Genomic DNA, 17,198 nt, shown 5'->3' on the forward strand with positions numbered 1-17,198 from the left:
CTGTCTCCTGCATTAGCAAGGTAGCGCAAGGACACAGACGAAAGAATGGCCCAACCCACCCACATACACATGTATATACATACACATCTACACATGCACATATACATACCTATACATCTCAAAATATACATATACATACACACACAGACATATACATATATACACATGTATATAATTCATACTGTCTGCCCTTATTCATTCCCGTCGCCACCCTGCTACACATGAAATGACTACCCCCTCCCCCCGCATGTGTGCAAGGTAGTGCTAGGAAAAGACAACAAAGGCCACATTTGTTCACACTCACTCTCTAGCTGTCATGTATAATGCACCGAAGCAACAGCTCCCTTTCCACATCCAGGCCCCACAAAACTTTCCATGGTTTACCCCAGACGTTTCACATGCCCTGGTTCAATGCATTGATAGCACGTCGACCCCGGTATACCACATCGTTCCAATTCATTCTATTCCTTGCACGCCTTTCATCCTCCTGCATGTTCAGGCCCCGATCACTCAAAATCTTTTTCACTCCATCTTTCTACCTCCTATTTGGTCTCCCACTTCTCCTCGTTCCCTACACCTCTGACATATATATCCTCTTTGTCAATCTTTCCTCACTCATTCTCTCCATGTGACTGAACCATTTCAAAACACTCTCTTCTGCTCTCTCAACCACACTCTTATTACCACATATCCCTCTTAACCTTTCATTACTTACTCAATCAAACCACCTCACACCACATATTGTCCTCAAACATCTCATTTCCAACATATTCACCCTCCTCCGCACAACTCTATCTATAGCCCACACCTCGCAACCATATAACATTGCTGGAACCATTATTCCTTCAAACATACCCATTTTTGCCTTCCAAGATAATGCTCTCGCCTTCCACACATTTTTCCACACTCTCAGAACTTTCGCCCCTTCCTTACCCTATGACACGTTTCCACTTCCATGGTTCCATCCGATGCCAGATCCACTCCCAGATATCTAAAACACTTCACTTCCTCCAGTTTTTCTCCATTTTTCAACCCTACTGTACCTAATAACCTTGCTCTCATTCACATTTACTCTCAACTTTCTTCATTCATACACTTTACCAAACTCAGTCACCAGCTTCTGCAGTTTCTCACATGAATCAGCCACCAGCGCTGTATCATCAGCGAACAACAAATGACTCACTTCCCAAGCTCTCTCTTCCACAACAGACTGCATACTTGCCCCTCTTTCCAAAACTCTTGCATTCACCTCCCTAACAACCCCATCCATAAACAAATTAAACAACCATGGAGACATCATGCACCCCTGGCCGCAAACTGACATTAACTGATAAATAATCACTTTCCTCTCTTCCTACTCGTACACATGCCTTACATCCTCGATAAAAACTTTTCACTGCTTCTCACAACTTGCCTCCCACACCATATATTCTTAATACCTTCCACAGAGCATCTCTATCAACTCTATCATATGCCTTCTCCAGATCCATAAATGCTACATACATATCCGTTTGCTTATCTAAGTATTTCTCACATACATTCCTGAAAGCAAACACCTGATCCACACATCCTCTACCACTTGTAAACCACACTGCTCTTCCCCAATCTGATGCTCTGTACATGCCTTCACCCTCTCAATCAATACCCTCCCATATAATTTCCCAGGAATACTCAACAAACTTATACCTCTGTAATTTGAGCACTCACCTTTATCCCCTTTGCCTTTGTACAATGGCACTATGCACGCATTCCGCCAATCCTCAGGCACCTCACCATGAGACATACATACATTAAATAACCTTACCAACCAGTCAATAACACAGTCATCCCTTTTTTAACAAATTCCACTGCAATACCATCCAAACACACTGCCTTGCTGGCTTTCACCTTCTGCAAAGCTTTTACTACCTCTTCTCTGTTTACCAAATCATTCTCCCTAACCATCTCACTTTGCACACCACCTCGACCAAAGCACCCTATATCTGCCACTTTATCATCAAAAACATTCAACAAACCTTCAAAATACCCACTCCATCTCCTTCTCACTTCACCACTATCTATTATTACTTCCCTCCTTGCCCCCTTCACTGATGTCCCCATTTCTCTTGGCTTACACACTTTATGTACCCCCTTCCAAAACATTTTTTTATTCTCCCTAAAGTTTAATGATACTCTCCCAACCCAACTTTCATTTGCCCACTTTTCAACCCTTGCATCTTCCTCTTGACCTCTTGCTGCTTTCTTTTATACATCTCCCAATCATTTGCACTCCTTCCTCGCAAGAACTGTCTAAACACTTCTCTTTTCTCTTTCACTAACAACTTTACTTCTTCATCCCACCACTCACTACCCTTTCTACTCTGCCCATCTCCCACCTTTCTCATACCACATGCATCTTTCACACAGGCCATCACTGCTTCCCTAAATATATCCCATTCCTCATCTACTCCCCTCACATCATTTGCTCTTACCTTTTGCCATTTTACACTCAAATCTCTCCTGGTACTTCCTCATACAAGTGTCCTTTCCAAGCTCATTTATTCTCATCACTCTCTTCTCTCCAACAATCTCTCTTCTTTTCTGAAAACTTCTACAAATCTTCACCTTCACCTCCACAAGATAGTGATGATACATCCCCTCTCAGCACATTAACATCCAAAAGTCTCTTTTGCACGCCTATCAATTAACAAGTAATCCAATAATGCCCTTTGACCATCACTCCTACTCACATACATATACTTGTTTATCTCTTTTTAAACCAGGTATTCCCAATCACCTGTCTTTTTCAGCACACATATTCACAAGCTCTTCACCATTTCCATTCATAACACTGAATACCCCATATACACCAATTATACCCTCAACTGCCACATTACTCACTTTTGCATTTGAATTACCCATCACTAATATGCAGTCTTGTGCACCAAGCTGCTGACACACACACTCAGCTGCTTCCAAAACACTTGACTCTCATGATCTATTTCTCATGATTAGATGCATAAGCACCAAAAATCATCCATCTCTCTACATCCACTTTCAGTTTTATCCACATCAATCTAGAATTTACTTTATGATCACCTTGTCTTCTTTGTTTGTCTGTCATCTGGAGTTACTTTCTAAGCTGAAACAAAACCTTGCTCACACAATGAAAAGTCTGAATCAGACACTTATGAAACTAAACAGCTGTTACCCCAGCCGAATCTATCTACTGTCTTCATGCATTTCATATCAGAACATCCTTCATCTTCCTTTCTTCTTAATCTATCCATGGCCCATATCTATACAAAACTGTTGGGACTACTATAAGCGTACCTTCAAAAATATTCCCGTCTTTGCTTTTACACATAATGACCTTTCCTCACATACATTTCTTAATATGCATAAGACCCCCACCTCATCTACCCAAATACTCACTTCAGCCCCCATGGTTCCATCTGATGCCATGTCCATTCCTAGGTATCTAAAGCATTCTGTTTTCTCCAAGTCCTCACCATTCAAACTCACGGCATCTTGTTTTGCCCCTTCTGCACCTCATTACCTCATCCTTGTCAACAATACTTTTAACTTGCACAATATTTCTTAACATTCTCCACAACTCTGTTATCAGCCTATTGAGTTTCTCTCTGAAGTCTGCCACTAGGGATATGTTATCTACAAACAACAACTAATTCACTTCACAATAAACTTACACATCCTTGATACCTACTCATCTCTCCTAATCACAAGCAAATCCTTACTGTCCTCATTAAAATCTCCTTACTGCATACAGTAACTTTGTATTTTCCTCTTATATCCATAGCAACTTCCATAATCCATCTAATCATTTTTTGTTTCATGTTAAAAAATGCCAATTAAAAGTTTTCTCTTTCCCCAAGTATTCCTCACATACATTCATCAAAATAAATTCCTACTCCACACAAACTTTACCCCTGAAACTATATCACTCCTTCCTAAGAAGCTGATCTATGCATAATACCATCCTCTCAATCATCACTCTACCATACACCTTACCAGCTATACTTAACAAACATACTTCTATTATTCGAACATTCATTTTTTGTTCCCATACCTTTAAACAAGTCCACTATATATGCTTCTCCCAGTCCTAATACATCTCACCTTTAGTCAAACACATAACAAAAGTCTAAGTTACCAATGAAAAGCACCATCCTTCTCTTTCTTGAAAAAACTCAGCAACAGCCTCATCCTCTTCCAATGTTTCACCTTACTTTTGATTTGCAAGACTTTCACTAACTCACTTTTCTTTTCACCAAAATATTTGCAAAGGCTCTCTCACATCACATCCCAAATGTGATATCCACATCCCTACTATAAAACATATCAGCCATCCTTCAAAATGCTCACCTTATCTCCAACACATCAGCCATCCTTCAAAATCCTCACCTCATCTCCAACACATCAGCCATCCTTCAAAACCCTTACCTCATCTCATTTTCACATCTTTGTCTGTTAACACTTCTCTATCTGCTCCCCTTACATTGTGTCTTGTTCTCACAATTTTTACCTCCACCTACAAAACATATAAACAATTCTTCCTAAAAATATCTACAACCATGCATCTGTTATGTGGACCAGTATGACTGTGAACGAAGTCAGTGAAGTTTGCAAACACTACCTAGAAATATCAAATCATTTGCATTCAGAAGTAAACTCTATTTTCAATAAATTACTCATACTTTCAAAGCATTCATTTTACAGTGTGTGTAAAAGCCCTTACTACATATTTTCTCTGAACCAATCTACTAAATACAACTATCATTTTGTTTGTCTACAACCAAAGTGCATGGGCCAAGGATTAGTTTTAGGTTATGTAATATGATCTCTGAATCTGCTGTCTGACATGTAATCCATAGCTCATTATCTCTCCAATCAATTACTTTACTTACCAACAACACTAAAAAGCAGGGAGCCTGTAATTCCTGTGGCGTTTGATGCTGTTAAGTGTATGGTTTTTGCATAATCACTCAGGACACTGTCTAATTCATTTGATTTTCTTGGTTCACGGAAAACCTGTGATAAAGACAAACAGCAAAATCCAGTTATACATAATGAGGGTTTAGCCTTTCAAATATCAATGCAATTTTCCCTGTCATATCTGTTCAAACTATTTCAGCCTTTACAATCAGATATCTACCATGAGGTAAACTTCTCCCAGCAATACTTCCTTTATCTGTCTCATTATTACACATTTAGTCAAAATGAATTTTCTGAGTCAAGTCTTTCACACATTTTGTTTAGGAGTAAAGAACAAATTAACACTGCCTATAGTCATGAAACAATTTTCATCTGATGAACTGTATTTACAATTGTATCTAATATAAAAAATACACTTTTCACTCAGGTTTAGAAGGAAATCTTACTTAAAAAGAAAAAAGTCATCCAAAACTTGAATAGAACAAAAAGAAAGAGTTCTACACTTGCAATGATAATGGAAAATATCTCATAATGGTACCTGTGACCAAAAAATACCAAAATGATATGAAGGAAATGACCATGAAATATTTCAAATGCTTTATCATTTAAATTCTTAATTACAAGACTTAATGGACCGGATAATATATCAATCCCCAAATCAAATTCAGCAAGAACAAACCCTATACTCAGGTTTTGAAGCACATCTATTTTCCAAAGAAAACTATCAAAAAAAAAAAAAAAATCAGGGTGATTTTAAGCCAAACATTATTTGTCTCAAAATCAAAATATGACAAAGAGGATATATGTGTCAAAAGTGGAGGGAACAAAGAGAAGCGGGAGACCAAATTGGAGGTGGAAGGATGGAGTGACAAAGATTTTGAGTGATCAGGGCCTGAACATACAGGAGGGCGAGAGGTGTGCAAGGAATAGAGTGAATTAAAACAATGTGGTATACCAGGGTCGACGTGTTGTCAATGGTCTGAACCAAGGCATGTGAAGCATTTGGGTAAACCATGAAAAGGTCTGTGGGGCCAGGATGTGGATAGGGAGCTGTGGTTTTGGTGTAGTACACATGACAGCTATGGACTGAGTGTGAATGAATGGGGCCTATTTTGAAGCAGGGGATAGCAATGCTGTTTTTCCTGTGGGGCAGGGTAGCAACAGAAATGGATGAAGGAAAACAAGTATGAATATGTACATGTGTATGTATGTAATGTCTGTGTATGTGTATGTATATGCATGTACATGTTGATATGTATATGTATGTATATGTGCGTATGAGGGCGTTTATGTCCATACATATGTATACGAGTGGATGGGCCATTCTTCGTCTGTTTCCTGGCACTACTCGCTGATGCGAGAAACAGCGATTATGTATAATAATAATAAAATATTCATTTATTATTCATTACACTTAATCACTGTTTCCCTCATCAGCGAGGTAGCAACAGAAAACAGACAAAGAATGGTCCAACCAATCATATACACACACACACATATATATATATATATATATATATATATATATATATATATATATATATATATACATTGATACTTCCCACGTATTCCTCGCGTGTCGTAGAAAGCGACTAGAGGGGACGGGAGCGGGGGGCCAGAAATCCTCCCCTCCTTGTATTAACTTTCTAAAATGGGAAACAGAAGAAGGAGTCACGCGGGGAGTGCTCATCCTCCTCGAAGGCTCAGAGTGGGGTGCCTAAATGTGTGTGGATGTAACCAAGATGTGAAAAAAGGAGAGATAGGTAGTATGTTTGAGGAAAGGAACCTGGATGTTTTGGCTCTGAGTGAAACCAAGCTCAAGGTTAAAGGGGAAGAGTGGTTTGGGAATGTCTGGGGAGTAAAGTCAGGGGTTAGTGAGAGGACAAGAGCAAGGGAAGGAGTAGCAATACTCCTGAAACAGGAGTTGTGGGAGTATGTGATATAGTGTAAGAAAGTAAATTCTCGATTAATATGGGTAAAACTGAAAGTTGATGGAGAGAGGTGGGTGATTATTGGTGCATATGCACCTGGGCATGAGAAGAAAGATCATGAGAGGCAAGTGTTTTGGGAGCAGCTGAATGAGTGTGTTAGTGGTTTTGATGCACGAGACCGGGTTATAGTGATGGGTGATTTGAATGCAAAGGTGAGTAATGTGGCAGTTGAGGGAATAATTGGTATACATGGGGTGTTCAGTGTTGTAAATGGAAATGGTGAAGAGCTTGTAGATTTATGTGCTAAAAAAGGACTGATGATTGGGAATACCTGGTTTAAAAAGCGAGATATACATAAGTATACTTATGTAAGTAGGAGAGATGGCCAGAGAGCGTTATTGGATTACGTGTTAATTGATAGGCGTGCGAAAGAGAGACTTTTGGATGTTAATGTGCTGAGAGGAGCAACTGGAGGGATGTCTGATCATTATCTTGGGAAGGCTAAGGTGAAGATTTATATGGGTTTTCAGAAAAGAAGAGTGAATGTTGGGGTGAAGAGGGTGGTGAGAGTAAGTGAGCTTGGGAAGGAGACCTGTGTGAGGAAGTACCAGGAGAGACTGAGTACAGAATGGAAAAAGGTGAGAACAATGGAAGTAAGGGGAGTGGGGGAGGAATGGGATGTATTTAGGGAATCAGTGATGGATTGCGTAAAAGATGCTTGTGGCATGAGAAGAGTGGGAGGTGGGTTGATTAGAAAGGGTAGTGAGTGGTGGGATGAAGAAGTAAGAGTACTAGTGAAAGAGAAGAGAGAGGCATTTGGACGATTTTTGCAGGGAAAAAATGCAATTGAGTGGGAGATGTATAAAAGAAAGAGACAGGAGGTCAAGAGAAAGGTGCAAGAGGTGAAAAAAGGGCAAATGAGAGTTGGGGTGAGAGAGTATCATTAAATTTTAGGGAGAATAAAAAGATGTTCTGGAAGGAGGTAAATAAAGTGCGTAAGACAAGGGAGCAAATGGGAACTTCAGTGAAGGGCGCAAATGGGGAGGTGATAATAAGTAGAGGTGATGTGAGAAGGAGATGGAGTGAGTATTTTGAAGGTTTGTTGAATGTGTTTGATGATAGAGTGGCAGATATAGGGTGTTTTGGTCGAGGTGGTGTGCAAAGTGAGAGGGTTAGGGAAAATGATTTGGTAAACAGAGAAGAGGTAGTGAAAGCTTTGCGGAAGATGAAAGCCGGCAAGGCAGCAGGTTTGGATGGTATTGCAGTGGAATTTATTAAAAAAGGGGGTGACTGTATTGTTGACTGGTTGGTAAGGTTATTTAATGTATGTATGACTCATGGTGAGGTGCCTGAGGATTGGCGGAATGCGTGCATAGTGCCATTGTACAAAGGCAAAGGGGATAAGAGTGAGTGCTCAAATTACAGAGGTATAAGTTTGTTGAGTATTCCTGGTAAATTATATGGGAGGGTATTGATTGAGAGGGTGAAGGCATGTACAGAGCATCAGATTGGGGAAGAGCAGTGTGGTTTCAGAAGTGGTAGAGGATGTGTGGATCAGGTGTTTGCTTTGAAGAATGTATGTGAGAAATACTTAGAAAAGCAAATGGATTTGTATGTAGCATTTATGGATCTGGAGAAGGCATATGATAGAGTTGATAGAGATGCTCTGTGGAAGGTATTAAGAATATATGGTGTGGGAGGAAAGTTGTTAGAAGCAGTGAAAAGTTTTTATCGAGGATGTAAGGCATGTGTACGTGTAGGAAGAGAGGAAAGTGACTGGTTCTCAGTGAATGTAGGTTTGCGGCAGGGGTGTGTGATGTCTCCATGGTTGTTTAATTTGTTTATCGATGGGGTTGTTAGGGAGGTAAATGCAAGAGTTTTGGAAAGAGGGGCAAGTATGAAGTCTGTTGGGGATGAGAGAGCTTGGGAAGTGAGTCAGTTGTTGTTCGCTGATGATACAGCGCTGGTGGCTGATTCATGTGAGAAACTGCAGAAGCTGGTGACTGAGTTTGGTATAGTGTGTGGAAGAAGAAAGTTAAGAGTAAATGTGAATAAGAGCAAGGTTATTAGGTACAGTAGGGTTGAGGGTCAAGTCAATTGGGAGGTGAGTTTGAATGGAGAAAAACTGGAGGAAGTGAAGTGTTTTAGATATCTGGGAGTGGATCTGGCAGCGGATGGAACCATGGAAGCAGAAGTGGATCGTAGGGTGGGGGAGGGGGCGAAAATTCTGGGAGCCTTGAAGAATGTGTGGAAGTCGAGAACATTATCTCGGAAAGCAAAAATGGGTATGTTTGAAGGAATAGTGGTTCCAACAATGTTGTATGGTTGCGAGGCGTGGGCTATGGATAGAGTTGTGCGCAGGAGGATGGATGTGCTGGAAATGAGATGTTTGAGGACAATGTGTGGTGTGAGGTGGTTTGATCGAGTGAGTAACGTAAGGGTAAGAGAGATGTGTGGAAATAAAAAGAGCGTGGTTGAGAGAGCAGAAGAGGGTGTTTTGAAGTGGTTTGGGCACATGGAGAGAATGAGTGAGGAAAGATTGACCAAGAGGATATATGTGTCGAAGGTGGAGGGAACGAGGAGAAGAGGGAGACCAAATTGGAGGTGGAAAGATGGAGTGAAAAAGATTCTGTGTGATCGGGGCCTGAACATGCAGGAGGGTGAAAGGAGGGCAAGGAATAGAGTGAATTGGAGCGATGTGGTATACCGGGGTTGACGTGCTGTCAGTGGATTGAATCAAGGCATGTGAAGCGTCTGGGGTAAACCATGGAAAGCTGTGTAGGTATGTATATTTGCGTGTGTGGACGTATATATATACATGTGTATGGGGGGGGGTTAGGCCATTTCTTTCGTCTGTTTCCTTGCGCTACCTCGCAAACGCGGGAGACACCGACAAAGTATAATAAAATAAATAAATAAATATATACATATATATCCATAAGCCCCCATACAAGCATATATACATACATATACATATGTACTCGTGTACATATCTATACTTGCTTGCATTCATCCATTCCTGGAGCTATCCCACTACACAGGAAATAGCATCCCCCCCCCCCCACCAGCACCACCACCACCACCCACTCCCTTCAGCAAAGTAGCTCCAAGAAAAGACAAAAAAGGCCATATTCGTTCACACTCAGTCTACAGCTGTCATGTGTAATGCACCGAAACCACAGCACCCTATCCACATCTGGCCCACAGGCCTTTCCATGGTTTACCCAAGATGCTTCACATGCCCTGGTTCAGTCCATTGACAGCACATTGACCTCAGTATACCAAATCATTCCAATTCATTCTATTCCTTGCATGCCTCTCACCCTCCTGTATGTTCAGGCCCCAATAATAAAATCTTTTTCACTCCATCCTTCCACCTCCAATTTGGTCTCCCACTTCTTGTCCCCTCCACCTCTAATACATATATCCTCTTTGTCAAACTTTCTTTATTCATTCTCTCCATATGTCCAAACCATTTCCACACACCCTCTTCTGTTCTCTCAACCACACTCTCTTTATTACCACACATCTCTCTTACCCTTTCATTACTTACTCGATATACAAATTTAAGACAGAGAGAGAAGAGATGAGAGTGGATGTGGCCTTTCTTCATCTGTTCATGGCACTACCTTCCTAATGCAGATAATGACAATCAAGCATAAAAAGAAATATATATGGGTTCAGAATTCGTACAGGATGTGTGGATTAAGTGCTCGCTTTAAAGAATGTGTGCAAGAAATACTTAAGAAAAACAGATGGATTTGTATGCGTATGGTATAGCTGAAGGGGTCACTGACACTAAGGATATTTGTCTCATTTGGGAGTTACCAGCATTACTTCTGCCCAAAAGCCAGATAGTATAAGAAGAACTTCTCCTAAAAGATGAACTGCAGACAAAAAATAAATTTAGCTTCAAGACCTTCAATCGAAGGACACATCTGTTGCAATTCTATAACTGAAGCAACACGTCAGAAGTTGTCCCTAAGTGCCAATGGCAAAGAGATGCACACAGGGTGTTACCCCTAAGGAAAGGATCCAATTGGAAGCCTCCTTCCCTTCTGACATTTCTCTTAGCTCTGTGTCTGATCTCATTAGGGCCTCTCCCCAGACACTGCATACTCCCTGGAGATATGAGACTTCGAGAAAAAGGCCTTTGGACATAGCCAGGATAAGAATTTTTTCCACTAACTTTAATAGAGGCAGAGATTTACAAGAGCCTTTATTCATTAGGCATTGGACTGCCACAGTATTGTCCATCAGACATAAATTCTGTGTATCCCAGCCTCAGGACATTCTGGGAGATGAAAAGCTACATGATTAACAGTTTCTTTTAAGCTATGAAAAGACTTCCGTAACTCAATCCAAGGGGCTGCACCTACATGACCTGAAGAACAAAAGCCTCATTCTCAATCTTATATGTCTGTCCAAACCACCAAAAATGTCAATGAGGATCTCCAAGGACTCTACTTTTTGGAGGTTCGCTACATTGGTCCACCAAACTAAAGATCTGAGATCTTCCCAAGGAAGTGCTTTTAGAAGATCTCTGCTTGCTGCAGGAGAGAACTTTACCCAGAAAGTAATCTTTTTTGGCCTGCAGCCTCACCATGTCAATGCATATGGCTGCAAAACAGAACCTCCAGAAAAGCTGCTCTTACTGATCTTGAAACAGAGTGCTCTGGGACCATCAGATATTTGCAACAAGCATTGTCCTCAGCTTTCCCTGGGAAGACAAAGGGTTGATCAAAGATATCTCCTGCTTCATGATGATGCATTGATCCACAATGCTCATGCTGCGAAAGCTTCTATTTGTGTCTGTGGTTTTGAAATTCAACTATCTGGCCCCAAATCAACAGTATCTTTTTCAAAATCTGAAAAGACATCTACATGATTAATGCTTTCATGATGATGAGGGGCTTACAGAGCCCACTGAGGCCTGGACTGAACAGTAGCAAAGGAATTCTTATGAGTTTGACTAGCATTCAGATCTTGAAGGAAAATTGAAGGAAGCACGATGAAATCAATAGAGATCATATCCAAAAATAAACTACGTATTATTTGTCTTTATTTCACTCATTGTTTGCACAAAATTTGACTGCCACTTTTACATATCTAAGGACAGCATTTCAAATGCATATGTATGATTAACACTTTCAGGATGGATTCATTATAAAACGTTGTCTCCTTGCAGTAGAACATAAGCAAAATAAAAAAAATATCAAAATATAAGTATCATGAACCATTCAAACACATAAAACTACAGAAATTTTCAGACTTGACATGAGTAAAGCCAATAAATCTCCATGTGCCACAACTGTAAAATATGAATGTATAACCAGCGACTCCAGCACCTGATCATCCCTGCGCTTGAATATTCATTCTTTCTCTAATAACATATTCAAAACCATTTCGTGGTCCCCTGTTGCTAGTTTTTTCAACTGAGCCACATAAGATCTTGTTTCTTTATATTGTGCAGTAGGGTGGGGGCCTAGCTGGGCAGAACAAACAGCATCCTCCAACCATGCTTTTCTTTGAGTAACTGAACCTTTTTGATACTTCTTCAACTAGTTAGGAGTTGAAATGACATCTGGCAATTAAAAATGCCCCAGTCTGTACAGGAATCAATGGTTCTTTTAAATGTATGCCAGATTATGAAGTTCAGCCATACTAGGCACCCACACAGGGTTCAGGAAACATACTAAAAATCTTAAAATCCAAAGTTTTCAGTGTGAAACCAAGTACTTTCCCTTAAATAAATCTCTATCATATCAACATAGTGTGCCTACAATTATCATGGGATAACGTACAGATGCATTAAATGAGATATTTAGAAACTCATGTAATACTATATGGCTGAAAGGGTGAAATTACTATAAATGAATAGTGAATAAAAATAAATATACATACCCTCTTTTTCGCTGAAAGTCTGCTTATCACCCCAGAGTTAGTGAAATGAGAATACACACGCTGCTCGTAGTCATAAGATGGAAGAAAGCAAACAACACCTCCTGGTACCACAGTACAAGTATTTACTAACACACGACCCAGTTCATCCAGCTGCACGGAGAAAAAAGTTTTTTACTTCATGAACATAATTGGAGAACATAATCTGATGGTTCTTATCAAATTCATTCTACAAGACTAATATTTCCCTCCTTGGCAGAGCTCTTTTACTTATAGTTCTAAAAGGCTCTATTATAAAATATAGTCTTAATGGATGGAGTAATCAAGGAGATAGCAAGAAATATCAATAATGTACTAAACCTTGAAAATGGAGTAAATGAGTGGAAGGCGGAGGTGATGTATGCAGGTGACAATGATGATAAATGAAAATGGACCTGATGATCAGTATGAAGGAATCTAAAATTGTGTGCAAACTGAGGGGTGTAAATGTATATAGCAGTATCTCCATAGAGTGACACAAGTTATGTTCTGAAAAACCTGTCATTTTGTGAATGATGCTACCTGAGTATCTGAAAGACATTATATAAGGAGGGTTACATTTCTTGGCACTAAATGTCCATACTTAACTTTTAGGTAACGAATACAACATCTTTGCCTAAAGGTTAATTACCTCAAATTTACATCTGCTGAGTCAGAGGATAGTTTATGAAAACATTCTAAAAAACGTGGCAATAGGAAGGGTTTGTGTGAAGTGAGGGTTATGGGGAGGAAGGGGTAGAGGCACTAGGGTTGTCTATGTCACCTCCTGAATGGTATAATTCAGCAATGGTTTCAAGTGGAACTTAATGGTGAGAAATTTGAGTTGGCTGTATGAAAAAGACCTACCTGGTCACCATTATCAGGTGTTTTACTATGTGGTGATCTGCTTACCCAATATTCATGAAGAAAATAACCTAAATAATGAATTTTTTTCAAAACAATGAGCAGCAATTGCAGGCAATCATTGGTGAGCCAAATAATCAAAAGAGCAGTCATTCACACATACGAAATGGCCTCCAAGACACAAAAAGTATACTGCATGCTGTCCATGAAAAAAAGAATCAAAATATTGGTTAGCAGTGTCAAAATATAGCAGGGATTCATATAAGGATTTTAAAATAGTGCAGGCACCTAAATCACTCCCATTTTTTCTTTATAACATGACCTGTCATGATATAACATGAACAAAGTGGCCTGCATGCCAGAGGATGCTGATACTGTGCATTTTTCCAAAGATCTTGAGATTAAGTTGCAGTCTTGGGATCTTGATATTTTCTTAGCAAAATGCCCGATCTTGGGATTTCAATGCATTTCTTACCGTTATCAAATGTTCTATATAATGTGATTAAAAACTAAGAAATTACATTGTTGATTTGGTTTATACTTTATAGTATCCTTGTATACAGCCATGTATAACTCATGACATTCGTGACTATGTACACCCACATTGATGGATATGGATGTGTCCGAGAATGGACGCCAACATGACATATAGTCCTTCCCCAACCCCATTAAAGTAAAGTTTTCATATGTTTGGGCGATGGACTTGTCTATCCCTGGGGATAGGGGATTAAGAGTACTTCCCATGTATTCCCTGCGTGTCGTAGAAGGCGACTAAAAGGGGAGGGAGCGGGGGGCTGGAAATCCTCCCCTCTCGTTTTTTTTTTTAATTTTCCAAAAGAAGGAACAGAGAATTGGGCCAGGTGAGGGTATTCCCTCAATGGCCCAGTCCTCTGTTCTTAACGCTACCTCGCTAATGCGGGAAATGGCGAATAGTTTGAAAGAAAAAAAAAGAAAAAGCTGAAAGTGGATGGAGAGAGATGGGCGATTATTGGTGCATATGCACCTGGTCATGAGAAGAAAGATTATGAGAGGCAAGTATTTTGAGAGCAGCTGAGTGAGTGTGTTAGCAGCTTTGATGCACCAGACAAGGTTATAGTGATGGGTGATTTGAATGCAAAGGTGAGTAATGTGGCAGTTGAGAGTATAAGTGGTGTACATGGAGTGTTCAGTGTTGTAAATGGAAATGAAGAGCTTGTAGATTTGTGTGCTGAAAAAGGACTGGTGATTGGAAATGCCTAGTTTAAAAACAGAGATATACGCAAGTATATGTATGTAAGAAGGAAAGATGGCCAGAGAGCATTATTGGATTACATGTAAATTAATAGGCACGTGAAAGAGAGACTTTTTGATGTTAATGAGCTTAAAGGTGCAACTGGAGGGATGTCTTATAATTATCTTGTAGAGGTGAAGGTAAATATTTGTATAGGTTTTCAGAAATGAAGATAGAATATTAGGGTGAAGAGAGTGGTGACAGTAAATGAGCTTAAAAAGGAGACTTGTGTGAGGAAGTACCAGGAAAGACTGAGTGCAGAATGGAAAAGGTGAGAGCAAATGACATTAGGGGAGTGGGGGAGGAATGGGATGTATCTAGGGAAGCAGTGATGGCTTGCGCAAAATATGCATGTGGCATGAGAAAGGTGGGAGGTGGGCAGATTAGAAAGGGAAGTGAATGGTGGGATGAAGAAGTAAGATTGTTAGTGAAAGTGAAGAAAGAGGCGTTTGGACAATTTTTGCAGGGAAGTAGTGGGGATGACTGGGAGATGTATAAAAGAAAGAGGCAGGAGGTCAAGAAATATGTGCAAGAAATGAAAAAGAGGGCAAACGAGAGTTGGGGTGAGAGAGCATCATTAAATTTTAGGGAGGATTAAAAGATGTTTTGGAAGGTAAATAAAGTGTGTAAGACAAGAGAACAAATGGGAACATCAGTGAAGGGGGCTAATGGGGAGCTAATAACAAGTAGTGGTGAGGTGAGGAATAGATGAGGCGAGTATTTTGAAGGTCTGTTAAATGTGTTTGATGATAAGAGTGGCAGATATAGGGTGTTTTGGTCGAGGTGGTGTGCGAATTGAGAGGGCCAGGGAGAATGGTTTGATGAACAAAGAAGTAGTGAAAGCTTTGTGGAAGATGAAAGCCGGGAAGGTGGCGGGTTGGGATGGTACTGCAGTGGAATTTATAAAAAAGGGGGTGACTGTGTTGTTGACTGGTTGGTAAGGATATTCAATGTATGTATAGTGCATGGTGAAGTGCCTGAGGATTGGCAGAATGCATACATATTATTACTGTATTAAGCAAAGGGGATAAAGGTGAGTGTTCAAATTACAGAGGTATAAGTTTGCTGAGTATTCCTGGGAAATTATATGGGAGGGTAATGACTGAGAGAGTGAAGGCATGTACAGAGCATCAGATTGGGGAAGAGCAGTATGGTTTCACAAGCGATAGAGGATGTGTGGATCAAGTGTTTGCTTTAAAGAATTTATGTGAGAAATACTTAGAGAAACAGATGGATTTGTATGTAGCAATTATGGATCTGGAGAAGGCGTATGATAGAAGTGATAGAGATGCTTTGTGGAAGGTATTAAGAGAATATGGTGTAGGGCATAAGTCGCTAGAGGCAATGAAAAGTTCTTATCAAGGATGTAAGGCATGTGTATGAGTAGGAAAAGAGGAAAGTGATTGGTTCCCAGTGAGTCGGTTTGCGGCAGGGATGCGTAATGTCTCCATGGTTGTTTAATTTGTTTATGAATGGGGTTGTTAGGGAGGTGAATGCAAGAATTTTGGAGAGAAGGACAAGTATGCAGTCTGTTGTCGATGAGAGGGCTTGGGAAATGAGTCAGTTGTTGTTCGCTGATGATACAGTGCTGGTGGTTGATTCAGGTGAGAAACTGTAGAAGCTGGTGACTGAGTTTGGTAAAGTGTGTGAAAGAAGAAAGCTGACAGTAAATGTAGGGTTGAGGGACAAGTTAATTGGGAGATAAGTTTGAATGGAAAAAAACTGGAGGAAGTGAAGTGTTTTAGATATCTGGGAGTGGATCTAGCAGCGGAGGGAACCATGGAAGCGGAAGTCAGTCACAGGGTGGGGGAGGGGGCGAAGGTTCTGGGAACATTGAACAATGTGTGGAAGGCGAGAATGTTATCTTGAAGAGCAAAAACGGGTATGTAAGGAATAGTGGTACCAACAATGTTATATGGTTGTGAGGCATGGGCTATAGATAGGGTTGTGCAGAGGAGAGTGGATGTGTTGGAAATGAGATGTTTCAGGACAATATGTGGTGTGAGGTGGTTTGATCGAGTAAGTAATGAAAGGGTAAGAGAGATGTGTGGTAATAAAAAGAGTGGTTGAGAGAGCAGAAGAGGGTGTATTGAAATGGTCTGGTCACATGGAGAGAATGAGTGAGGAAAGACTGACAAAGAGAATATTTGTGTCAGAGGTAGAGGGAACAAGGAGAAGTGGGAGGCCAAATTGGAGGTGGAAGGATGGAGTGAAAAAGATTTTGAGTGATCGGGGCCTGAACATACAGGAGGGTGAAAGGTGCGCAAGGAATAGAGTGA

General features: G+C 40.3%; 1 protein-coding gene across 5 annotated transcripts in view; it reads right to left on the reverse strand.

Moving 5' to 3' along the window:
• Positions 1 to 17,198, reverse strand: part of LOC139749438 (ATP-dependent DNA helicase DDX11) — a 163,226-nt gene that overhangs the window by 62,485 nt on the left and 83,543 nt on the right. For all 5 annotated transcript variants that reach the window (XM_071663301.1, XM_071663297.1, XM_071663300.1 and 2 more), the window contains exons 16-17: positions 12,771 to 12,920; positions 4,908 to 5,031 (exon numbers count right to left, since the gene is read on the reverse strand). In XM_071663301.1, the coding sequence (XP_071519402.1) occupies positions 4,908 to 5,031; positions 12,771 to 12,920 (274 nt within the window). The remainder of the gene's footprint in view (positions 1 to 4,907; positions 5,032 to 12,770; positions 12,921 to 17,198) is intronic.

Source organism: Panulirus ornatus, chromosome 7 (assembly GCF_036320965.1).
Source record: "Panulirus ornatus isolate Po-2019 chromosome 7, ASM3632096v1, whole genome shotgun sequence".
In the NCBI taxonomy this organism is placed as follows: Eukaryota; Metazoa; Arthropoda; class Malacostraca; order Decapoda; family Palinuridae; genus Panulirus; species Panulirus ornatus.